Here is a 27,357-nt window from a genome sequence, read left to right on the forward strand (position 1 = left end):
TGTCTCTGCCACCTGAGCCAAAAATGAACCTCCCTACAGCCTTGTACACAGCTGGCTCCTCGTGCAGTGGTGACCGCTGCACTATTGCTCCTGAAAAGTACTCGTAAGTAGAATATGATGAATAGGGCTTGTAGGTATAATTCCATATTTAATCGCACTGCGTAGAAACACAGGAATATCACTTAAGCAGATTGCACAGGAACAAAAAAGGAAAGAACATTGACTGTTTTTGTGACTTATTGCTCAAGCAAGATCCTTTGCGGCTGTTCAAAGGTGATCAAGTGCATACTGAAGCCACATCAAATCTGTCTGAAAAAAAAAAAACATAGTTTGGGACACCTAGGAAACGTTGTAGCAATAGGAGGAATCTAAATATTATACACACACTCACTATTTCCACATGCCACTATTACATCTAGAGTCGTAAGTAAGACAACTGTAAACAGCATTAGGATTACCTACCAATCACAACAGTGCAAGGATTGGACCCCGTGAACGCAGACTTGCTGCCTTTCATCCCATTCACACTGAATTCGGCCTGTTGCGGCGTGCGCATGAACCTGGATGCAACAGCCCCGACTACAGTGTAGAGAGCGGCTCCTCCCAACCAGCAAGGTATTCTCTCTGAAACAAATGCATCACAGACCATATAGCTTTTTCTAAACCAGCTTGGCCTCCCACTTGTAGTATACAGTAGTGATGTTTACTTAGTTACACGAACGTTAAAATGGCCATTTACGAAAGGATATACACTACAGGTTCGATGCCAAATGTTCCAAACTTTGAGATTGTAACCAAGCAGATTAGGGGACTTATACAAAAATGTTGAATGAGAAACACGAGCATAAAGAGCACCTGGGCATGAAAAAACTGAGAGTTACTGTCAGTTCATTACATATTATACTCATAGCTCTCGTCTCCTTCTGTGGCATTGGCTTGCAATGATGCCCTTCATGATTCATCTCCGGCGCCAGTGGAAGGGAAGTTGTCAGTAGGGAGGTTGACAGCACCCTAACAAAAAATTCAAAATGATGAAATGTACGAATTGGTCGTACACCTGAAAAACAGAAGGTCAACCCATTTTATTTGCTAAATACCGCGTGCAAGAAAACTGCACCACTGTGTGCCATTGCGTACATTGTGTGCCGCTCTCTATGTAGAAAGACCATAAACAGAGAAAAAAAAAAACTTGTACTATGTAAGACTGAGCATTAAAGGCCACACAAAACTTTGTATTGTGGTAGCCCTTGGGCATTTCACACAAAACAAATACCAGTACAATGAGAAACGGGCATGAGATACTGCGAAAAGTTGCAATGCGACTGACCCAAAGCATTCAACAGAATGCAGAACCTTCTACCATGAAAGGCAAGTAGGTTGGAAGGCTCTTCCAAACATTGCACTATAATGGATCGTGAGGATCAAAGACAATTCAAAAGCCGTACGGAAGAATGGTGCAGATACGCCATTGGGTTCGCACCGAAAAACACGATAAATGTGGCGGATCCCGGGGGTAGGCACGGGAATTTGCCGAATAACTTCGTAACCGCTCTGAACATACAACGTACAGTACATCATAGATGTGAGATAGAAATGTGTTGGTAAACGATTGCGATATACGAACCTAAAAATTCCACGAGATCGGACGAGGGGGAAACGAGTTCCGTCCCCACAGAGGTACCCGATACTCTTCAGCGAATTTCTGGAGAACGAAACGTCGCGCACTTACGGGACCAAAGTATTCGGAAAGAGGACGTCGAGCCCTTCAAAAAGACACAAAACACATCATATTTAGCTCCACTATTGGCATATTTCGGAAAGAACTATTCGGGATATAACTGGCAATCGCAACGCGTAATGTTCACTGCCCTAATCTGTGCATTCCACTTAAAGTTCAAGTATAGCCTGAATAACATGTTACAATGGTACTTAAAATAAGCAATAGGGAGCAAAATATAGAGACAATACTTACCACTAGCAGAATGTTGTGTAACAACTTTGTGGGAGCATCTTTCTTCCTGCCGCATTGCAAGCTATCCCACACCCAGGGTCATCCGCGTTCGCTCATCTATAGGCGAGATGTACTCAATAAAAAGCCATTTATTACGTACCAGTTACAAGAGAGAGAGCCCCAGCTCCGCTCGGCCTGGCCGATAGTCAGGAAAGAGCCCCGATGCCGTCGCAAACACGTCTTTTAAAAGCTGCCAGGAACGCCCCCCTTCGCATCGCGTGACAGTTTATTAGCGCGGCGTGTCACAAGATAAGGCATCCACACAAAGAATACATCAAGCATTGAAAAGTTCGAATGTTCCTGGGGGCACTTTGGGGCTTATGAAACAAAACCATGAACAAATTCCGTGTTGTTGGGGGGTCAGAATCTGGTTCACAGATCAAGTGCCTCTGTGATATAGATAAGCATGTCATCTACGTGGTCCATGCGATCTGGGGCTATTCAGGACGTCGTAATAGTTCTGGACGATGTCTTTCCAACACGGCGATGGTGGCCGCAACGTCTCGTTCGGAGACCCTGGGTGTGCGAGCAGCTTCTTTCCTGGCTTGATGCAGTGCGTCCCGACGATGGGCAGCCCTATGTATTTCGGAGACTGGACACAGTGGGCAAAGGATGCGACGTTCTTCTTCTGTGTAAGCGATTGGGGGGTCCGCGGGGTGCCCTTCTTCCAGTGTGATCCCACGAAAATGCGGTGGTACCTGGCTCGCATCCATTCCTCGAAGAGGCCTGGGATGCGCCGTCCGCTCTGATCGGGAGACCCACGAAACTGGAAAGCCTCCTGCTATCACTGTCCACGTAGCCACTGACTGAAAACGTGGAGCCCCCGGGAGGGTGGCTGAGTTGTCTGGTGCAGACCCCGTACGAGCCGAGCGGGAACTTCGCTGGGCTGCAAAATCTTTGTGCCTCTTGGACATCATGAAACTGGAAAAAGAAAGCATGTATACAAGGACCAGGAGGTTCTTCCTGACGGGAGGATCTGTTAAGAACACCAAGAAAGAATGGCATCGTGAAGACGATAATTCTATCAAAAGCTAACTTGATCGACAGCACTAGTTCTAGTAGCCGATATAGTAGCGTTCCGTGCGTTCGCAGCCAGCGGGAACAGGAGAGGCTGGTGGCTCCGACACGAGCGAGACTAGATGGGGCACCCTAGTCCTCATCTCGCATGCATCTGCGCTTGGCTAGTTTCAGCGCAAACTTCCGCTGGAAGATAAAGGCATACCAGAAATAACGGGTACTGCCAAACGGGGATGGTAGACGAAGCGTCGTTTACCATCCCCGTCGAAGCGTCGTTTACGTCTTCTTCCATCGAAGCGCAGCCAGATTGTGGCAGCGGCTTGCACAGCGATGATGTGATCTTAAGAAAGACGTAGGGTGGCATCTGTGGTATGCATAGCCACGTGCCGTGCGAAGCAGTCCTCGAAAATACTATCGCCGACTCCCTCGGCCGCCCCGAAACGGTCTCTATCAACCGCCTGAAACCGGCTTTCATCGGGGCCGATGACACTCCAGCGGCCCTGTCAACCAGCACCGCCGGCCGTTCCAGCATCCTCGGCAAGACACCCAAACGAGTCCCTTGGAGTGACTTCGTCACTTTCGTTGGAGGGGGGGGGGGGGGTTACTGTGGCGAAGACGAGGACAGCTGATGCTGTCCGCTCGCGCAATAAACCATGAGCTCAGATCTTCGCTGATGCCTCACCGGACCGGACAGGCTATCTTTCTCTAAAACACAAACAGCAGGAAGCAGGTGCTCTGCACTCCCAGGCAGCAGCACGAGTAGTGAAACCACGCTGGGTACAACGCTGTTTTTGAACAACGTTCTAGACGTGTCTGATAAGAATATCGCTCAGGCGAAGTGATAAACAACCTTCGTAGTGGCAGTTTCTCTCTCCTATCTGATAATAAAATGCTGGTGGCAATTTCTGGGCAGTAGCTGTGTATAGGAAATTTAATTCACTAGGGTTCTTATGCGTCTTGGAGATATTATGTGATGCGAAGCGTGTAATTTCGATTTAAGGCCTCCTCATATTCAATGGGCACGCGCAGTCCGTCTTTCATGTTGAATTCTAAAGCTACGCGACAACACACTATTGGTAACGACCCAGGGAGCACATGGCGGGCTATAAAAAGAGATAAGGAATGTCTATAGAATGTCTAGGCACTAGACCAAATGTCAAGTATCCGTCCACTAGACGTCAAATAACACGTCAAACGTTACGCCACCTAGCCATCTAGCCCTAGACATCCGATGTCTGTGTACCTAGCCGAGATTTAGACATTCTTTTGATCTGATGTCTGGAACAGGGTCAGACACTTAATCATGTATTACACATGAAATCTACAGCTAGACCAATTTTATCCCTCCATTCAGGCCACAGGTCTAGTGTTATACATTTCCTGTACCTTACTTTAGCCACCCTTAGAGGTACTTTAGACCATGACTAGTCCTGCTACCGTCCTGGCATGCATTCATGCAGAAATGTGATATAATTGATAGCAACATGGATCTCAGCATGAACATTTATTCACAGTAAACCACATGCGAAGTCCACGGTACAAAACGCAGTCTAAAACTGGATTGACTTTGCTGCCAAGCAGGCGTCTTGTGTTTTGACTGAGGAGTGTTGAACTGGCAGCAGGCTGTTGATGGCCACCTCATTCCTTTCTTCAAATGAGTGATTGTTGGTGCTGCAGCACTGCCTCCAATGACTCACTGTGGCTAGAAAATAGAACAAAACATGTCAGAAAGCATTATGTAGCCTGCTAGTTCTAACTAGTTTGTTTAGTGGCTATGCACACTCTTTCACGGGATGCTTCTCTGGCCACATAAGAGCAAAAACTGTATCAACACTGATCTGAGAGACGCATAAAGAAAACAAGCTGCACGTACAAAAATCACAGGACTGTTACAGCTACACAACACGAATTGCAGCAACAGCTGAAAATCTGTTTGTGCGCGACTACCTGATGTGGACGCTGCCAGGATATCAGGGAAACGAGGATGTAACAGCTGTCGCTGTGAAAGACACCTGGTGAAAGTACATCGATGTGACAGGAGTTTTCTCGTGACGCACGACCTTACCTGGTCGAGCAGGCGACTGCGAAGCACTCCATGATTGGCGCAGCACTTCCATCACTGCATTACGCTAAAACAACATCTCTGCTGCTCTCATAACTTTGGTGCAAAAATTCTGTACAGAATAAAAATAAACACTGTGTATATTATAAAAGACAATACAAAGCAAGAGCTGTAACACCACGTCAAATATTATAAGGTTTATTCACATGACGTCATCCGCAGGAGACCGCCACTGTCGCTAGCAGGCAGATTTGCAGCCATCGGCCACCATATTGTAGATCTCAGCCAAGCTGTTACACATATTATACTCACCGTATATCTGGTGTTTCAAACTTGTTGCTCTGTGATTTGTAGAATATCCAAGTAATTTCCATGTTTTCGGTGTTAATAGTCACCTAAAAAGCATAATGCAGAGAACAAATGCAAGGGCGTGACATTGAGGGACCTATAGTATGGCGCTGAGGTGACTTCGGTGAATAAATCCTTTAGGAACTCAAATCTTGCACTGCTACCAGATAGCTGTTTGGGTAAAGTAAGACGGAATGACATAGTCACGCTGTTCTCCATACAATACCAAGGATGTTTTAAAACGACTCAGCACAGAAATACTAGTTTCGTACCGTTTGATGAATATTTTGTCTGCTGCCCATACATGTTGTGCGGTTCTTTAGCAAGCTTCTGGCAGTCCTTTCTTCTACATCGCACTTCCCTACTGACTTTCACAGCATCTGAAAAAAATTTTCGATTTCGTTAAGCACACGACAACCATGTAAATGGAAAGCAGTTAGAGCCTTTCACCAACTGTGTTCGCAATACTTTGTTGACAAAAAATTCAAAGAGTCTCCCTCTAGAGCATGATTAGGGGGCACATCGAACACCAGGAACATTGGACGACAACACAGTCACACGTCAGAGAACACTGCTTCCCCTCACCTCACACGGAACTGTTAAGCTTGTGTGCAAATAGATGTTTCGTAGGGTAGGTTACCACTATTTGCATATCCACCGATGCAAGATAGTCCAAGCACCTATAAAAAGGAAAATGCAGTTGCTATGAAACCATGATATGCAAACAAAAGTACTTGCGCAAAATTTTCAGTGTGTAGTTTGCCAGCGAAAAATGCAGCAACCGAAGTCGGGCTGACATGACAATGAACTAACCAGCATTTATGTTCCGCCGTGTCCGCCCTGCAAACCGTAACTGTCGACTTTCGCTTACACAAGACTTCAACAGTCATCGAAAACTCGTGAATCTCGATGGTTAATTAGTGATGCCGCATTTGTTTTAGCACCAAGACGAACCAAGGCACTTACTGAAAGTTTTACTGCCGAACATACAATGTTAATCACTACTTTGAATGCAAGTGCAGTCAGGTCAACCCACACTTGCAATGTGCTCCAATCGATGATACCAAGACGAAATATATAAAGGAAACGATATTCCGATATTATGCCACGCATCTCTACTACTTGCGATTTGGTGCACAGAAACGGGCACATACTTTAATGAAGAGTGAACTCACCCCTTAAACTTGAAAGCCAGAGCACAAAGAAACGCTGTCCACCACAGTGTAATATACTCTGGGAGCTCTGCTGCGCTCAACTGTTTTTATCACGGGACAGCACGGCGTACATTCTCGCTATGCTAAAAAATTGCAAGACAAAACGTGCAGGAGATTAAAACTTCGAAAGATTTTCGTATAACAACCAGTGGAGTGCAGCCGCCAAGACCCAACTGCTATCAGTTGCCCGTTGCGCGTCCGGAAAGTTTGAAGTTTCAACGGTTGAAACTGAACAGGTTCGAACTGGTTGGATGCATGGATGATGGATGGTGATTGGGTTGACGGGCAGACGTCATTGCCATTGCTTTAGCTCGTGCTTATTGAGTGCTTATTTTTTGTAATATTCTTTAATTTCCGTGGCCGTTCATTATAATTGGGTGGCGGAGGTTAAATGTTAAATAGCACATATGCCAATCCAGCGGAAGTGACACCAACATCATCATCATTATGCCATCGTCATCGTCGTTGCAGCGACGAGTGGCGTATTTTGGTGCTGTGTGTGTTGAAAATCGCTATTCTTTTTGCAAACATTTTATCGGTGCCTTTGCTACTGAGCTACAGGTGTGCCTAATATGTGGCGTATTGCCTGTTCAGCGGTTTCAAAGATAGATCATGGGCAGTTTCAAGATTTTTTGAAGGGTCCTGAAATCCCTGAGTCACGTCAGATTCCATTTTACTGCTGCAGCTGTGTAGCTTGTGGGAAAATGTCATGAGCAGTAAACAAACATCTGCCATTTGCTGCCCACAGTACGTGCAAAGTGCTGCTGCGTTTGTGGAGCAATGGTTTATAGTGCTGCGCTGAACGATTCGTCGGAGTCGTCGACTTTTTTATTGACGTTTCAGTGATTCAATAATTTAGTTGCTGATTTCTTTAATTTGGTGTAGCGTAGTATTTTGCAGGGAAGTTACTGACGTACAAAATTTACATTTACCAGCAACGGTAGTGCCATCAGGAACGCTAGTTCAAGAAACATTGCCCCGAACAAATGCGGGCTTTCGTGAAGAAAAAGATATATATTCAGTAAAATAAAATATTACTTCACAGCACTTAAATTCTGGTAATGTCTTCTAGTTGTGGATGCTATATATATGCATGTCAGTGAGCCAAAAAAACTCTGATCATCATATCTATGGACATTATTTAAATTATCTACGTACCTCAGTCAGACTTCCCTCATCTGACTGATCTTTTGTTACAATATATGGGCATACAACTCACATAGCATGGAAGACTACATACTATCCATTTGGTCACAATATAATTTGACAAAGTTAATGTGGTCCATTCATGCATAGTTTCTGAAAGTTGTTACAGAGTTTAGTTTTATTACCTCAGTATGATCTTTTGCAAACAGCGTGTACTTACTGCTTCACACATGTGTGATGGAAAGGAAGAGAATAAGGAATTTCCTTCATGTATGAGGATCATCCAACAAAAGTTCCTCTGCTGTGAACAAAATAATAAATCTATACCATAACATTGAAAAAATTTATGTACAGATTAGAGCTCAACGTTACTCCCTAATAGAGTCACTTTATTTAGCTGTGCATTTTTGATACTGCGATACCAAGTATTCAATACGTTGTCTGTGCCATGCTATGTCCTATTTACAAAGTGAGGCATTCACTTTGCATTTCACCTGATCAATTTGTGTTTCATGATCACTTGCGAATTGGTGACTGCCGAGGGGCGCTTTGAGAGGAAGATGGAACAGCAAATTGGGCAAGTTTTCATTGAAGTAGGAATCATCACATTGAGCATGCACGAGGAGAACGAAGTATACAGGAAGCTCACGAAAAGGAAACTCACGTTTGTGAGTCTCCTGTATACTTCATTCTCCTCATGCTCAAGGTGATGCTTCTTACTTCAACGTTGCACCAGCTCACTTGTTTACTGTTTCTCTCTTTGGCAAATTTCCAGATGAATTTCTGTAACAAATCCCGAGTCTTCGAAGACGAGTGCAGACAGCGTTGACGTGGTACGCTACACCCTTCCAAATCCTGTGCGTTTTTGTTTCATTTTAGCTTGAGGCTTACCCAGGATCTCGCAGTACACCTGCATTACTGTGATTGTGCGTGTGAGGTAATCTACAAGTTACACAACGATAGTCCTAAAACACTGTCGGCATAGCCTTTCCAGACGAAAACGCGAGTTTGACCTCCTGCAGAATGCTTTCACCGGGCACCCACCATGACTTCCAATGGTATTTTGTCTCAGCACTTGCATAATGCACCCACGTTTCATTAATAATAATGGTTCCAAGAAATTCGTTTTGACCGTCTCGATACCATTGAAGGAAAATGCAAGCTGCATTCATTCGTTGCTCTTTACGAACGTTACCGAGCAAATGTGGACCCCATCTCGCATAACTTTCGTTGACCAAGCTGAAGGAAATTTGTTTCCATGAGTATCAGAGTGCAGTACCAGTGACCCGCCAGTCCCCGTTAACAATTCTCGGAATTTCAGAAAAGAAACGTTGTTTCGTGGTGTTATAGCTGATCTCCCACTGTACTGTTCATTGTGCAGATTTTCACGACCCTGTACAGAGGACACACCATTTCAATGCCTGTAAAGTGTTTTGTATAAACAGGTGTTAACTGTCAGTGGATATTCTCTAAAGCACTCTTTTTTCTTTAACGAAAAGTGGGATAGTCCTTACTTACTAGGATAGTCAGACGCACTCGGAAATATCACATGCATGCTTGAATGCCTGACACAGGTGAACGGCACTCCATTAACCAACGTTTGCAGTGCCGGGATGTCACACCCAACTACTACACCATTCAGTTTGTCCTAGTGGTGTTTCCTTTGAATAACAAATATCGGGAACTTATTTTTGGATGACCCTCGTAATTGCAGTTCTCTTTCTGCATTTGGCTACATTTTTTAGATTTCTTGTGGTGACTCCTGTGGACAGATACCGGCATGGAAGACATAATAATAATTGGGGTTTATATTGCGAGACAACTGAGATCATGAGCGACGCCACAGCAGTCTGTCTGTGGATTGCCCACCTGAGTGTCCTTAAATGTGCAATGAAAGCTCACCACACAACACACCGTATGTAATGTCCCTTGCAGAAGATGGCATGTCTAAGCAACTTGTATACTGGCACTAAGTTGCTGGTGTTTTTGGCCGAGTTCGAACCGGCGATCTCGGGATCAGAAGGCGAACACACTGCAGACTCAGCCACCAAGGCCGGTTCATGGACAACTTGGACAACACAACTATGTTAACTCTGCCATCAAGTAATTCAGTTTCCTGCATATGTTTTGTAACAATTGAACTTCAGATTTGCAAGTCTGAAGGCTAAGCTTAGAACCACCGCTTATAATTTAGTGACTCTATTTGGTGTGTGAATCTGTTCACATCGCTTAAAAACCTAATAAGACAAAATCTTGCTGATTTCTAAGATGTGGTATATACAAGGCCAGCTACAAGACGTCTACAATTAGACGTCAATTACTAAATGTCTACCAGATGTCTTGTAAATCACTAATTTTAGACATCTAAATAATGATAAGACTTTTAGCCGTCTAGTCAACGTCTAGTATGGGCACTATCCCTAAAGTCTATGGTTAGAACAGGTCCGGATGTCTAGTAGACTACCATATGTTCCCTGAGGAAGCTCCTGCTAAAACTCGAAGTAACTGTGTCACAAACAGCAATTTGTTACGGGCTATATATATTTTCCACAAATTTTCATGAAATAATTGCATTCATTCTTGCTAGTTTCTACTGATTTATAGTTTCTCAGCTTACAAAACTCTGCTCGCGAGCAAAACGCCATGCGCCGGTGCACGAACGTGTGCCGTAAAAGTGAAAGTAATTTCGGTTCAGCCAGCTATCTGCCGCTCTTATCATCGCAGACACATATAATGGGGATCAATATGTGGATTCATCGATATCTGGAAGACGCTGTGATATTAATATGGCAATTGGCAAATGAAATAATTACAACAAAACGAAACACTTCGTTAGCTAAGTTTACTTCCTTGCCTCCTCTTATAATCTACACAACAAAACACTAATATCAAATTTTCTATATCGCTCACAAAGCGTGTAATATTATCAGCAATAAAGTGCAGTCATAACTAGTTTCACTTACTTGTGAAAAGAGACTGCAGATCCCTGGCTTGCATATTGCTTGCAGTTCTCGACAACGCATTTGTTGGGCATGTCGTTTCGGTCGACCACCAAGAAGACCGAAAACAAATGCCCACACCTTCCATGGTTTGCCATTTATAGCGTCGCTAACCAACTAGACCTTGACGGTCGTAATAAAAATTACTCATGGGCTCCTTGTCGCGGACCCGACGGACCAGGTCGTCGCGGCGCATTCCGCACCCCGGCCCGTTGTAGACATTGCAATTTAGAGAACCCAAACTGCCGTGCGTGCAAGTATTTGTAGACTAATATGTGCAAATAACCGTTCAACATTCAGTACCAAAATGAAAAGAGTAAGATACTACTTCTTTATTGAGGCATTTTTTAAAAGAAAATCGATATGTAAACGCCACGCAACGAAACAACAGAAAAGTGACAGTTCGCGCCGCTGCCGGTAGCGCACTTCAACCACGAAGGTCTGGCAACTACGCTCAACAAGATGGGCCCGCCATTTGACGGTTTCTCGAAGGGAGTTGAACCCACCTGGTGTCAGAGATAACATCTTAAAATTTTGATTGTTTCCCTGTTAAGTGGCATCAACGCATTTTTTTACTGAAAGGCTGCCTTCCCGCATAGCAGCTGAGCATAGCAGAGGAGGGTGCCACTAAGTGACCGCGAATACTGTGAACGCTTCCGTAGTGACCTACGTGTTGCCCCATAGCCGCCAAGCCTGGACTTTCGTTCGCACATTTTTTGCATGTCACTTGAAAAGCTCTATACCAAGGGTGTGCTCCTAAAATGTGGGTCTTTTTTGTAGCGCTTATTTAGTGCGCCTCGGTATTTAATGAAATGTGTTTGTAACTTGTGTGGGGGCGCTAGTGGTTACCCGACATTGTAGCCCCAGTAGGGGGCGCTGGCTGTACTGGTACGCTAGTATTTAAGGGGACGGGCTAGATGTCAAGAGGTGTGCGTTTTGGGAGCGTGGTCTGCAGCATGGCAGGGAATAAATCAGGTCTGTTGTGAGTAAACCTCCTTTGTGGTTCTTCCCATGCGCGGCTTATGCGGGCGAGTTTGGGGTTCCGGTCGTGGTGAACGAAGGTTCCCACAATTTGGCGCCCAACGTAGGGGCCTTTCCCGTTTTCTGCTGGTGAGGATGCTTGGCCTGTTTGTAACTTCGTAATTTGGCTCTTCTTTTCTGGAGGCTGGAAAGAGCTTCGTGCTCTTGTCTCCATAGCAGTTATCGTAATTTGCATAGTAAATTAACGTCACCGCGCGCTTTATTTTCCCGTTGTTTCGTGTTTCGTTCTTTTCGAAACGGGAGAAGCCTTGTGCTGTTGTCTCGAGGGGCAGTTAGCTCAACCTGCCCGGTGCAGCGGAGTCGCCCCGTTATCTTATCCAAATTCTAGTGTTTTCACTGGCCTCGTTACTCGTGTTTGCAGAATGTACGGGTTACGCACAGTATCCCGGAGCCCTCTCGTTCGGTCACCAGCATGGGAGCCACGGTATGTTGGGTTTCCTCCGGCCTTTTACCTAACTAGGCTTTGGCTTGTTTTTGGAAATTGTTAGGTTTGAATTGGGGGGGGGGGGGTTGTAGACCCTACTGTTGCAATCCTTGATGTGTTCGGTACCCGACGCACTCTGCTCGCTACCCGTCCGCGGACACCAGCGAACAGCCATCCGGACCTTGCAGGGCGGTTGACGAGGTTGCAGCGAGGTTTGAGGTACTTCAGCAGTGCCCTCATCCGCATAATTGTCACACTCTGGAACCTGCAGGCCGTAGCCTGACAATTCTAATCCGACATGGGTGTAACCATGCATGACACGCCACGGGCAGCGCGTTTTTACCTCAGGCGGTTCGCCGTGATAGGCACAACCATGTGCGCTGTTATTACTTGATATACCGCTCTGATCGATCACGAGGATATCAGGTTGATAAGGTGACGTTACGGCCTATCCGGCAGAACGGTATCTCGGACGGATTTAATACCGCACGCAACCTTGAGTACGCTTATCTCTTAGGGTTTGCAAGAGATGGCCCAGAAGGATTACAGTTCGATGTAAATCCCTGGTAAATTTGGGAAAAGCCGGTTTTCAACTGGTCTAAGGCCACGTCACGGTTCCCGAATGTCGCCGTTTCCTCGAGTACTTGACACCCTTGTATTTGCGCAGAGGTTCGTCATTGTAGGGAGGGTCCTGCAGGCCCCAACCTGCTAATATGGACCATCCGGGTTTCAGCCGGTATGTATCCGTCAGTACCGGGTTTCGGTCACCACATCCAGGTGCTCACGATCCAGTGCGCTTTTGTCGAACTTCCTTTACGCGGTCCTTCGCTCGTACGTAGGAGAGAGTGCTGACCCAGCGCTCCTGGTGGGGGGCTTACCTTTTACTACTGCCTATTTTCGTTTCTTCCAATCTCCAGTCGACGAGGACCAGGGAGGACGGTTCGTCCATCATCACGGCCGCCTGGTGGATATTCCCGCTCTCGGTCCCCGGTTCCTCCCGCCGCGGTTCCTCGACCCCGGATGAGATCTGCTTCGACATGGACTGTCGTCCACAATGGTTATCCCATCTCTTGGGCTAGCCACTCCAGGTGGCCTTAGCATCGCCCCCTTCGGACATCAGACCCGGCCACTGTTCTGCCGCCGTTCCGGGGACTGACTATGGCTGAGAGGCGTCCCTCGGACCCACTTCTGCCCCTCTCGGTCGAAGAACAACGAGTGCTTTGCCGTGTTCCTGAAATTCACCGGGCCACTCACCAGCGGGGACACCTGCATCGAACACGGGCTGCGGAGTCCTCCTCTAGCGCTATCAACCCGGACACTGCTATAAGCGTTCTTCGTCGCATGCGGCCCGAGGCGCTCCGCGAGCTCCTGCGTGACACGCTCCGCCAGCCACTTGAACCACCCGGTGCCCCGCCTCCGATTTTCGAGGAAGAATTGCTCATGGAGTTTCCTTCAGACGAGGACCTCTAAACTTTTGCGTAACGAACTTGAGGAGGGGAAGATGTGGGTGCGCTAGTGGTTACTCGACATTGTAGCCCCAGTAGGGGGCGCTGGCTGTACTGGTACGCTAGTATTTAAGGGGACGGGCTAGATGTCAAGAGGTGTGTGTTTTGGGAGCGTGGTCTGCAGCATGGCAGGGAATAAATCAGGTCTGTTGTGAGTAAACCTCCTTTGTGGTTCTTCCCATGCGCGGCTGATGCGGGCGAGTTTGGGGTTCCGGTCATGGTAAACGAAGGTTACCACGCTTGTTTTAAATGAATATTTTGCTTCTGAATTCTTCCAGGAACAGGCAACGGCAATTGAAGATATGTCATTAGGGAACATTAGTAACAGGAGCATTGATGCGGGCGGCGAAAGAAGTGAGGTGCGCATATCGACCCCGCAAAGACATCGCACAGAACAAGGTGAGCAAACGTTTCCGTTGTGTTCCTTCAACAGCTATAGAACTTGATTAATTCGAGGAAACAGACCAGCTATTTTTGAGACGCACAGTTTAGAAATTACGTTGCGATATATATTCGCCGGTAACTGCAGGTTGAACCATGCACAAGCCAGAAACGTCACCGAAAAACGCCGATTTCATTCAAAAAATAACCCCTAAAATATATGCCGAAAATAAAAATGAGGCTACTGATGACATTCACGTCACATAGGCATGTTTGGTGTATATTGCTCGAAGAATGCTGCCCCGAAAATCCTGCTTCGAAGATTGCTCAATACGGAAAGCTTTCCACATCTTGCCATTTCACGAAAGGTTAGTCCGGAACTCACACACTTTCTGAACACAATCCGTCATCGCTAATTAAACCCTAAGCTGACAGCAGCTCTCCTCGTCATCTGCAAACGGTGGCGTGGTGCCCAACATAGACGTTCTTAATGTCAGATAGGACCACTAATGAGTCATTTCACTAATACAGCTGTTAGGAAGAAGATATCCTATTACTTAACAATCGCTCGTTATTTTGCGTGAGACGCTTGTCTTGGACCTATTCTTGCACATAAACCCTCCTTGGTTCACGCACACCGTACATTCATTTGGAACTGCGGGTCCAAGAACATGATTGCCCTCGCGATCATCGTCGTCATTCTTACGTATTCACAGCTATGTGAGTAAAAGCGTCCATAATTGTATATTGCTCCTGCTTAACCTCGCGCCTCCATCTGCGACGACTCAGATCCTTTGAAAGGACGGTCGCATCCGATCCGCTCGATTTCCAAAAGTATAGTGTAATTTTATTCCTCGTGGGCCTTGGGTAACGCTATCGGAAATCCCACGCGAACTCGTGGCGTAGTTTGGCCGTTCTTCGATGGAACACGTGGCAAGAGCAGATGCTGGATGTAGAGTGTATGCCTCTTTCTGGAAAAAAGAGAAAATGTTAGCCAATAGGAACGTAGGGGGGCGCGACCTCCAGAAATGGAATGCTGCGATGGTGTGAGTGTTTCATATATGTAATTACGTGGCCTGCGGACGGCGCCATCCCTCCTCTGATCGCCGCGGTCTTTCTCCTCCGCGTAGGGAGTGATGTCACGCTGCCGGTGCTGATGCAGCTCCAGCTGATGTTTTTAAAATCAGTTTAGCTTTTGTACTTTAGTAGTCAAAATGAGTATATATCCGCATTTTTCTGACGAAAAAGTGAGACAGGTAGATCGTTGGCCGATGCCGAGCACAGTGGTTTGAAAGATGTGCTTTCCGATGTCCCTTGAAAGCGTTTCTCACTCAGTAAGGGTTGCCTTGGACACGTAGAAAATAAAATTGCCCTGATCAAAACTGAGGCGAAAATTGACAATCAAGAAATGCACAGTCATCTTAAGATACCTAAGATAAAGGTAAGCGGCGCTGGTACTGACGAGTCTTATGACCAGTGCAGCTCCAGATCCCCTGAGGGGTTCAGGTAACGATCGATTTTTGTTTGTGCGAGCACAGTTTCCTACATTTATAATTTTACGCGAAATTCAGCGTTGTTATACTGATTTCGAGTTGTCCCAGGAAACGAGGGAAAAGGGAATAGCTTGCAAGTAGCCCATATACAGGGTGTTTCGTTTTTATTCGTTACGATTTTTTTAATGAAAAATAACTAGCAGAGGAAAATAGATGACGCTCTAGGAGGTGGGATATACGACCAGCCGAACATCCTGTAGAACAGCATTTGCAACCACAGAACAACTAATTAGCTAAAATTCATTAATTACATCGTTAAGTTTATGTTTTCCGGAAAATATTTCTGTGAGATAGCAGTATTGGAGCATGTCATCATTCAATTCCACAGTCCTTATTAAGCACCCTGTGAAGGTGCTTAGCCCACACTGACCCATACTGACCCTACACCACCAGTGTAAGGTGCTGATGGGGACCCCAACGCATAGTTTCAGAATACTTTGAGAGGTGCTAGCGGTAGTGCGCCGAAATAGCCCCCAAAGCGGCGTGTGCAAAGCGACCTCATTGGGCTAAGCAGGTAACATGACCCCCGCGTGGCTCCAAAGAAGCTACGGTTCACCTTCTATACTCACCTCACTTGCCCCTCGTTTCTCTCTCCTGTCGAAAATCCGTTAGGGCGCCCCTTTCCATCTTTCCTCCATGCTCTTATGTCTTCCTAACGGCGAAAACTGCGACCTCGTCTCTCACACTTACCCCTCGTTTCTCTCTCCTGTCGAAAATCCGTTAGGGCGCCCCTTTCCTTCTTTCCTCCATGCTCTTATGTCTTCCTAACGGCGAAAACTGCTACCTCGTCTCTCACACTTACCCCTCGTTTCTCTCTCCTGTCGAAAATCCGTTAGGGCGCCCCTTTCCTTCTTTCCTCCATGCTCTTATGTCTTCCTAACGGCGAAAACTGCTACCTCGTCTCTCACACTTACCCCTCGTTTCTCTCTCCTGTCGAAAATCCGTTAGGGCGCCCCTTTCCATCTTTCCTCCATGCTCTTATGTCTTCCTAACGGCGAAAACTGCTACCTCGTCTCTCACACTTACCCCTCGTTTCTCTCTCCTGTCGAAAATCCGTTAGGGCGCCCCTTTCCTTCTTTCCTCCATGCTCTTATGTCTTCCTAACGGCGAAAACTGCTACCTCGTCTCTCACACTTACCCCTCGTTTCTCTCTCCTGTCGAAAATCCGTTAGGGCGCCCCTTTCCATCTTTCCTCCATGCTCTTATGTCTTCCTAACGGCGAAAACTGCTACCTCGTCTCTCACACTTACCCCTCGTTTCTCTCTCCTGTCGAAAATCCGTTAGGGCGCCCCTTTCCTTCTTTCCTCCATGCTCTTATGTCTTCCTAACGGCGAAAACTGCTACCTCGTCTCTCACACTTACCCCTCGTTTCTCTCTCCTGTCGAAAATCCGTTAGGGCGCCCCTTTCCATCTTTCCTCCATGCTCTTATGTCTTCCTAACGGCGAAAACTGCTACCTCGTCTCTCACACTTACCCCTCGTTTCTCTCTCCTGTCGAAAATCCGTTAGGGCGCCCCTTTCCATCTTTCCTCCATGCTCTTATGTCTTCCTAACGGCGAAAACTGCTACCTCGTCTCTCACACTTACCCCTCGTTTCTCTCTCCTGTCGAAAATCCGTTAGGGCGCCCCTTTCCATCTTTCCTCCATGCTCTTATGTCTTCCTAACGGCGAAAACTGCTACCTCGTCTCTCACACTTACCCCTCGTTTCTCTCTCCTGTCGAAAATCCGTTAGGGCGCCCCTTTCCATCTTTCCTCCATGCTCTTATGTCTTCCTAACGGCGAAAACTGCTACCTCGTCTCTCACACTTACCCCTCGTTTCTCTCTCCTGTCGAAAATCCGTTAGGGCGCCCCTTTCCTTCTTTCCTCCATGCTCTTATGTCTTCCTAACGGCGAAAACTGCTACCTCGTCTCTCACACTTACCCCTCGTTTCTCTCTCCTGTCGAAAATCCGTTAGGGCGCCCCTTTCCATCTTTCCTCCATGCTCTTATGTCTTCCTAACGGCGAACACTGCTACCTCGTCTCTCACACTTACCCCTCGTTTCTCTCTCCTGTCGAAAATCCGTTAGGGCGCCCCTTTCCATCTTTCCTCCATGCTCTTATGTCTTCCTAACGGCGAAAACTGCTACCTCGTCTCTCACACTTACCCCTCGTTTCTCTCTCCTGTCGAAAATCCGTTAGGGCGCCCCTTTCCATCTTTCCTCCATGCTCTTATGTCTTCCTAACGGCGAAAACTGCTACCTCGTCTCTCACACTTACCCCTCGTTTCTCTCTCCTGTCGAAAATCCGTTAGGGCGCCCCTTTCCATCTTTCCTCCATGCTCTTATGTCTTCCTAACGGCGAAAACTGCTACCTCGTCTCTCACACTTACCCCTCGTTTCTCTCTCCTGTCGAAAATCCATTAGGGCGCCCCTTTCCATCTTTCCTCCATGCTCTTATGTCTTCCTAACGGCGAAAACTGCTACCTCGTCTCTCACACTTACCCCTCGTTTCTCTCTCCTGTCGAAAATCCGTTAGGGCGCCCCTTTCCATCTTTCCTCCATGCTCTTATGTCTTCCTAACGGCGAAAACTGCTACCTCGTCTCTCACACTTACCCCTCGTTTCTCTCTCCTGTCGAAAATCCGTTAGGGCGCCCCTTTCCATCTTTCCTCCATGCTCTTATGTCTTCCTAACGGCGAAAACTGCTACCTTGTCTCTCACTAAGTGAAACAATCATCTTCTAGGGGATCCGGTCAACGGATGCCCCAACTGGGCATGCAAAAAGGATGTGATTATTCACCTGAAACATCGCGTAAAGGCAAGTACAATTTTGCACAGACTTTTTGAACGAGTAAAGAACGAGGAAGGAAAAAAGCACAATTCGTGTGGGCGAATACACTACGTGACTCAGATTTTCAATCTAGGTCAGGTAGTAAAGCATTGAGAGATCGTAAAACAAACACTCTTTCTGGAAACTCCTGGAGTTTCCTTCCGACGAGGACCTCTGACTTTTGCGTAACGAACTTGAGGAGGGGAAGATGTGGGGGCGCTAGTGGTTACCCGACATTGTAGCCCTAGTAGGGGGCGCTGGCTGTACTGGTACGCTAGTATTTAAGGGGACGGGCTAGACGTCAAGAGGTGTGTGTTTTGGGAGCGTGGTCTGCGTGGTTAGTCAGGAATAAGCCGTGTGTCACAGCGAAGCACACTTGTTTGAAGTTCGCACTGTACGCAATCTTTAGCTGTGTCTACCTTTAACACGAATCGAAGGTCAATGTCATTCACTGAGGGATAAGCTCTTCAACACTATCTGTTTCTGAATAAGCTGCTACACGTCCAACGTAATTGTAAGATGTTAAAGGCCGGCCCGCATGGTGCGTGTTTCTACGAATATTGCGCTGCGTAAAACTCTGCATGGCCACGCAGCGAGACAAAAAATACGCCTGTCAAACCGCATGGGGCGCAAACCCCGCTGCTGCGTGCACAGCGGCTTTCGCGTATGTGCTTTAGGAAGTGTTTACAACATTCTCCTGTTCCGTGCTGAAATGCTTGTTTTTGTGTGCATTCCTTTGTAATTGATTTGCATTTAGTAAAACGGACCCTCACGACCGATAGCTTTCGTACTTAGGGAGGTCCTTCTGCAGTTTTTTCGTAAGAGCAGTCATTGCTAAAAAAGAAGTAAATGATGGACCTGAACCAGAAGTGACTTCCTACGCCGTCATTGGTTGCTGTGGACACCCGTGCGTGAAATATCAAACCTGCTCTGACGCAGTGCATCACGCGCTACGAGGAGCTGCGATGTACAAAATTTCGCGCTGGGCGTGACATCTCTACTTTTACCCAAGAAAAACGCACCGCGCGGGCCGGCCTTAAAGGAGCATGGAAATCATTTGGAACATATATTTTTTCACCGCTTGATATGAACATACTACCTTCATAAACTGTTACGGAAAATATTTCCTTCGAAAAGCGCGAATTTCCTGAGAAAATTAGTTTGGAAGAATGCGCTCCGCGGCGACAGTCTCCCCCAAGCCGAGTCTGGCGTGTGGTGACGTCAGGCGTCCGAGCACTTCATTGGCTGCCGGAAGCGTCCGCTCCCCGCCAGAATCGTCTGCTAGCTCAGGAATCATGGCAACTTACCGACTGAGACGCTGTTGCTATTTATTTGCGTTTGACATTCACTTGCGTTCTTACATGATTTGTCTCGTAAGTTTTGCATAAAACAAGACTGCGGGCAGTGTAAAAGGTGTAGCCAGGCCTCTGTGTTGCAGTGACGGCCCGGGTTGAGGTGGATCGTACGCGGTTGTGATTTCTGTTCCGATTGTGCTGAGGTGTCGTTCATTAGTGAACAGTATTGTGCCTGTGTGTGCAGCATATATATATGTGATACGACTAAATACGTTCCTGTCAGTTGGAGATTTATTCCATGTGCCAGTGTTGTATTCTGCGTATGACCATTCAAAAAAGAAAATGATTATTTGACCATGTATTTTGGGGTTTCCCACAGATCGCTAGCAGATGAACTTTACTAACTTTATTTTGGTATTCATGTTGTAGTGTTTGTGGAGACGTTACGCTCCTGGTATCACTAAGATATGGTAAGCGCAATGTTACACAGCTATGCGTTCATCGGTCCGCTCTTTCGCCTCAGAGATGCCAGTGTCCATGCGGTTCAGAGCCCATAGTGTTGACCACAACACGGAGAAGTCATGATGGTCGGCAACATCTTCAAGTGAAAACACTGGTCACTGCGCCGCGTCTTCATGACTATGCATTTGTAAATAAGAAGAAGCACTATATTTCAATCCGAATGTTCGTTCACACTTAGCAGCATCACTTACCAGCCTCCGGTACATTCGTGTGGCGAAATCGAAGCTCGAGGAACTTAGCCTCCAACTCCATAAAACGTTTCGTCGAGAAGAGCAGACGTGTCGCCTAAAGAGTGTTCAATTCATCACCTGTCCTTCGTACGGCGTCCGATGAGCAACAACGCTTCCTTCCCGATCGGCTTGCCAGCGCGCGCCGGAGAAATCGCAAAAAATAAAGAAAAAGACGGCGCGGTCACATGACGTCAGCGGCTGACAGCCGAGTGAGGGGGCATTTCTGCCGCGAGATTCAAAGCTCCCTCGCGCTCCAGGATTGCGCGCTACGCTCAAACTTTTTGTGCGAATATGTATCACAGGGCTCAGAATCATAATTTCTACTTCTCCCGTCATATTTTATTCCGATCATTTCCATGCTCCTTTAAGTTTTGCTGATAGTCAGGAACCTGACATATACAGGTTCGTGATGGTGCGATATACCTGTGTAGAGCACAGTATACATTGCGGAACAAGCGTTCCTGTTATACAATGCAAGAGAATGACCACGTCATGGAAGCCAACATCACAAAACACATTGCTTTATCATTAACTGCGGACATACATTTTAAATAAGGCAGGTATCCTCAATCAATTACAGACCATCAAACCGATCCGGAACAGGAACCGAAAACAGGAAAGAACCGTTATTTTTGCCGGAACCGAACCGAAAAGGCCTGCGCCATCTTGGTGCTTAACGGGAACCGAACCGATTTATAAAAATTCGGATCCCGTTTCAAAACCGGTTTCAAAGCACCGATAGTTCGAGACTGATAATTTTTCCATGGTACGCACCCTATGTTCCCCAACCTGTTCCAAGAGTGACCGGTTCATGCAACATTTTTTGCAACCCGAGTCTCCAATACTAGCGGAAATGCACAGCTGGATGCCCGCATCAATGAAGACAACCGCGCTCAATAGTTTCGTTTCCCTGTGGCCACGCGTTCTAGTCACAGCTTTGCGGCCAGCAGAAGCTCATACCCGAACCGTTCTGAATGCTTTTGGATAAAGAACAGCGTTTGTACAAAAAGAATTGCTGGCTATCTTTACTATTACGAAAACTTGGGAAGAGAAAAAAAGCTTTCGCAACTTTCCTACCGTTTATTTTAGGGCATATACATTGTGCAATGAACCGGTTCGGAACCGATATGTGTGTCCTCCTCGAGCTGAACCGCAACCGAACTAATATGGTTGGACCCAAACCCGAAACTCCCCCAAAACAATCGGTTCGATGCTCAGATCAGGAATCAAAATTACAAGTTCCATGAACAACGCAGATATGCTTGCTGTACGTGGCAACCATTACCGCTACAGGTTGCAAGAAATTTCTATTTGTGGAATGCACGAACACTGAAGACATAGTGCATCGCCATAGAAGAAACCCTCCTAACCCACTGTACAATCTTCTCTGCAGGGATTTAGAGCAACAGTTAGGGGCACAACGTGAAATATTTTGACACTAGCAGTGGGATAGCGGAACGAAAAAAATTATGACAGTAACGTCACAGCCTGTAAGGAGCCGAGCGGACCGGTGACGGGGAGCAACGCAACTAATCAGGCGTCCATCAAACAACACATTCGCGTCACAGGTACCGAGGTACGAAGTACATGGGTAGAAGCGCACTAGTGTTTTGCCCCAAGTTGCGAGCCTGCGTCGTTTGTACTTCATCGGTGAAACACCACATTCTCAGTAGAAGCAAACATCGTAACAACAGAAACACGCACTTTTATCACGTGCATAACCGCTACACACCACATTGTTGGCGGCGTTGACACCGGTAATTTCACGACATATCCACAGCATAGCAGAGCGCAGCACACTCATCCACAGAGAGGTTGATATAGCTAGCCTCCTAAAGGCCATCGAAGCGACAAATTGATGCGCTGCCATTTTGTTTGGCACTAACGTAAACAAATGCAGCGGCGGCAGTGACTAGGTGGACGGCATTACTCCCGCGACCAGCGCCATTCCTGCCGACGGGAGGAGCCGCGTTGTGGATAGCGCACGTTAACGAAGAAGGTTAACGCAACGCGCGTTAGGAGGAGCCGATAGCGCGCGCCAAATGTAGAGGGTGCTTGAGAATAGCGTACCCCAGAATGATGGGATACCGCAGCAAGGTGATGCACTGTGTCATCCATTCAAAGTTATCCAGGATTGGTTCTAATGGCATTCTGCTGGGACCGCCACATTTAACCGCCACGGTTCCAACCGAGAATATGCGCAACTTTCAGCTACGGTGTCTCCGCCACGAGGGAGAGCGAAGGTGGTATTAGCTCAGCGGTGACTTCGGCTTGAAGCTTGCATTACAGACGATCAGAACTTGCGTCCGCTGCTCTACGCCTGCCACATAGTAGTTGAAAGCACGATCGCGCTAGCCTAATGCAAGGAGAGGAAAAAGAAGCTGGACACCAAAAACAGAAAAAAAAGAAGAAACTCTCCGTTTAAAAGCAGGAAGATGTTACACAGTGCGTCAACCGCGCTGTTGTGGTGGGAAGAGTCAGTTTACACTCCTTCGCACGTGAACAGACCACGAGTCCTTACGTGTCTGTCCAAAGGGGACTACCTCCAGCTTACGCTTGCCTCATCCTACAAACTGTAAGAGAAGGGCTTGTTTATTTACATCTTGGTTATTAAAAGTTTAAGTAGACGTCCTACGTTGCAGCGGAAGCTTTACGTTCGTCAGGAGCTAAAATGAAGAGATTCCCCGTACTGTAGCAGCTATACCTTGTTTGCGAACAAATCCATTCTCTTGCTCTTTGTACTTTTGTCGTCTGTGTGTCATTTAGCATTCCTGCTGTTGTGCGTAACCTAAATATATGTGTACTTAGCGCTTTAACAAAAATAAAATGCAATTAAACTTTGCGAAACAAGTTTTATGCTTTCTTCGTCAGTCAGAAGCAGCCATAGTATTTTTTGCACAATATAAACACCTGCTAGAAATATCCCAAGTTTATGTGCAAACAGCAGGCTGCAGCAACGAAATATTGCACTTGTCATAATAACTATGTGAAGCCATGGTACATAGGTGAACTGAATGAATAATCTAAAATATTACACTAGTAATTTTGTCACACATAAGCATCATGAGAGCTAAGAAATGTTGTGCGCTACGGCATTCATAGCGTTCCTGCGACACATGAAGTGATGACACGTGAGGGAGAATGTTAGAAGAACACAACATAGCATAACCTTCGGGTCATTTCAGTAATGTCATCCCTTTTAACAACCATGAACCGCGTTTCATGAAAGAAACAGATGTCATGGCTTGACATCGAGAAGGAACATTCCAAGTTGGCATTGCGAATTGCATTGGGTCACGTTTTCCCCTTTATCAACAAAATATTACATTTTATGTTTTATAATTAGCTTTGGAATGCTTTCCCTCTGTCCTGCAACGGGGCTTTTTATCTCCAGTAGGACCCACGTGGGCTGTAACTCAGCCGTGGCACAGTATAGGGTTCACACGGGCTCAAGCTCCTCGACAGAACTTCCAATCAGTTTTTCATGTACCTGCTGTACGGGAGCTTCACTTGTGTTGCCATAACGGGCATCATCATCACCTTTAAATATTTCAGGATAGTACAGCCTTGTGATCGGTTCGACAGGTCGAATGCTAATGCGCACATTTGCACTTACTCTGTGACACAAGATTGTGATTTTGCGGGACGGCATAGCCTATGCTGCAGGTCCTAGGGGATGGTAACACTACTGTCATAACAGAAATAAGTAACAGACAGCGGTTTTTACCTCGTGTAGTGAGCACTTATAAATTTGAAAATGACCAATGTCGTAAAATACTACTTGATAGAAAACTGTTTACAACATTACAAACGAAGTGAGACGTTCTTCACGAAGGGTTCACTACTTGCACTGTCAGTATATTGTTCGTGTGGGTGGGCTTCAGGTTAACTGTTTCGATTAATCACAGCATCTTTTCTTGTACAAACCTATATAAAGTGGAGCACGGAGCAGCTTTGACGAAATCATGTTGTATCAATCATGTTGTATCAAATTTGCTGTCGTCGAGTTGAAATGCAGGATCTTGTTTGATATTGCAAAAGTCATTTTACCTTTGTCGGTTTAAAAATATTAACCTTTAACACTTTCCACGACCGTTGCTCCACATCCGTAGACGAGAGTCCATCAACATGTTGATGCTTATCCTGACGCCTATCCTATGAAAAAAGATAGATTAAAGCATCCCGAATGAAGCAAGGTTGCAACACTTCAATTAGGAAAAACACTGAGAAACGGAGATCCAGTTGTCTAAATATGTCATCTCTTTGCTGAGGAGAACAACGGAAGCGTTGCTGACGCATAGTCCTCCACGACTGTGAATGTTGTAAGGCTCGAAAATTTCGCTGGAACATTGGACTTCAGAGCTCTCTCATGGAAGGACTTCCTCCATAACAAGCAACTATTCGTTCGCACCCGTCAAGGGGATACGGAGCATGTATCTATGACTCATGGAGTTCAGGGGAGCGTCCCCAACAACACACTGTCATACCAGGAATATCCTAAGAGCATCATGCATGGACGGGGGTGACATCCCCAGGAAGGCGATTCTGATCCTCAAATCATCCTCAACATGTCATTTTGGCACTATATACCGTCCCCACAGTGTCCTCAGAGCATCCACAGACGCTACGTGAGGGCAACTTTAGGGCAGTGCTAGAGCACTTCTAGGATGAACCATTCTTTTCGTTTTTATTTTATTTCTTTTCTTTTTTATTTTTATTTCTTTTCTTTTTCTTTTATTTTTATGTGTTGACACATTGAAACACATCAATGTTTTTTATTGCACAGAAAACAGTTGCATACTGATTCCATACACGTTGGTTAGCTGCCGCAATAAAGTCTTGCTGTTTGTTTCTAGCACATTTCATAAAGGAACAATAAGCGCGGCGGTTTAAAAAGGAAGTAGAGATAGATATAAAAGACACATAAAAAAAACACTCCGAAAGGTACTGCAGGTTTTCTCGCTCAATTTAATCCTGTGGTCATTCATTTTAATCCCATGGTCACTGAAATTAATCCAATGATCACTGAAATTTATCCTATGATCTATCAATTTAACCCTATGGTCAACCAATTTAATCCAGTGGCTAGCCAATTTAATCCGTCCCATATCATTACATCTGCCGCCATTGGAATCAGTATAACCCAGTAACTTATGTCTACTGCTGCACGATAAGGAGATAAATTGCGAGTACTTGGTCATTTATCACATTGGTATTGCATCATCAGTTATGACTATGCGGGACTTTATGAGCTCTTCATCACTATAACCTATATTATAGTCCATGACTGGACTATTTCGGACCACCCTTGTTGGAAATGGTATAATGACATGAATTATGACTATGCGGGATTTTATGAGGTTTTCATGACTATAACATACATTATAGACTATAACTGGACTATTTCGGGGTAACCTCATTGCAGAGAGTATAATACCATGATCTATGACTATGTGGGATTTTATGGGCTTTTCATGACTAAAACCTGCATTGTATACTATGGCTGAACTATTTCGGACTACTCTTGTTGGAAATTGAATAATGCATTACTTATGACTATGCGGGATTTTATAAGCTTTTTATAACTATAACCTACATTATAGACTATGACTGAACTATTTCGGACTACTCTTGTTGGAAATTGAATAATGACATGACTTATTATGACTATGCGGGGATTTATGAGCATTTGATGACTATAACCTACATTATAAACTATGACTGGACTATTTCGGGTTACCCTTGTCGGAAATGGTATAATTACATGAATTATGACTATGCGGGACTTTATGACCTTTTCATGACTATAACCTACATTATAGACTATGACTGGACTATTTCAGACACTACCGTTGTCGGAAATGGTATAATGACATTATGACTATGCGGGACTTTGAGCTTTTCATTACAACCTACATCATAGACTATAACTAGACTGTATCGGAGTAACCTCATTGCAGAGTATAATACTATGATCTATGAGTATGTGGGATTTTATGGGCTTGTCATGACTAAATCCTGCATTGTATACTGTGACTGCACTATTTCAGACTACTCTTGTTGGAAATTGAATAATGACATGAATTATGACCATGCGGGACTTTGAGCTTTTCATGACGCTAACCTACATCATAGACCATGACTGGACTATTTCGGACACTACCCTTGTCGGAAATGGTATATGTCGGAAATTCACGCAAATCCATAATAAAATAGTCGAGCACCTAAAACTGTGTGGGAACTGCGAAGTAGATTGGGGGGATGTCAGGGTTGTGGCCAGAGAACCTGACAGTATGAAAAGAGTTCTATTTTGGAAACTCAAGAAATACGTGGTTCTGGAAATGTCCTAAATAGACCTTCCATCCCTTTCACTGATCAGTTGAAGCTGTTCCTTTCTCCCTTTTCACCTCCTTAATGTATATTTTCTCGACTTTGAATAATAAATTTTCAAGTGCATTTGAGATGTGCGTCGTGGTCGTCTTTGTCTGCTCTCTCAGGGCTTTGTCGTTGGCGTTCAGGAACTTCCCCATCTGGGATTCGAACCTTGAACCCTTTTGTTTAAAAACCTGATGCTATAGCCACTGCACCATTTTGGCACTCACTAAGCTCCTTCTGCTGTGTCATCTGCTGTTTGTGCATGTGCCACTTAGGGATGAATTGGCTAGGACCAGAGAGTCGAACCGAAACGTTTCTCTGTTCAGGTTCGACAAATAAAGGTTCATTTCCGGTTCAGCTGCGGAAGACAAGTGTAGTGGCTTGAAAAGTTTTTTCCCCAAGCGGTTAGGTTCACGAATCGGTTC

The 27,357-nt window shown here is 45.8% G+C and overlaps 1 protein-coding gene and 1 long non-coding RNA gene across 2 annotated transcripts in view; one reads left to right on the forward strand and one right to left on the reverse strand.

Annotated features, from left to right (window-relative positions):
* The first annotated feature begins 14,719 nt into the window (after positions 1-14,719).
* LOC135372722 (uncharacterized) overlaps positions 14,720-27,357 on the forward strand; it is a 92,950-nt gene continuing 80,312 nt past the window's right edge. The window contains exons 1-2 of the mRNA XM_064606216.1: positions 14,720-14,868; positions 18,425-18,498. Of these exons, the coding sequence (XP_064462286.1) occupies positions 14,820-14,868; positions 18,425-18,498 (123 nt within the window). The 5' untranslated portion in view covers positions 14,720-14,819. The remainder of the gene's footprint in view (positions 14,869-18,424; positions 18,499-27,357) is intronic.
* On the reverse strand, positions 19,822-20,638 carry LOC135372705 (uncharacterized). Its single transcript, XR_010416075.1, has 2 exons — positions 20,519-20,638; positions 19,822-20,444 (listed from the first exon to the last, which is right to left on the reverse strand). It is a non-coding gene; the product is annotated as an uncharacterized LOC135372705 (long non-coding RNA).

The sequence above is a fragment of the Ornithodoros turicata genome, chromosome 1 (genome assembly GCF_037126465.1).
Source record: "Ornithodoros turicata isolate Travis chromosome 1, ASM3712646v1, whole genome shotgun sequence".
Taxonomy (NCBI): Eukaryota; Metazoa; Arthropoda; class Arachnida; order Ixodida; family Argasidae; genus Ornithodoros; species Ornithodoros turicata.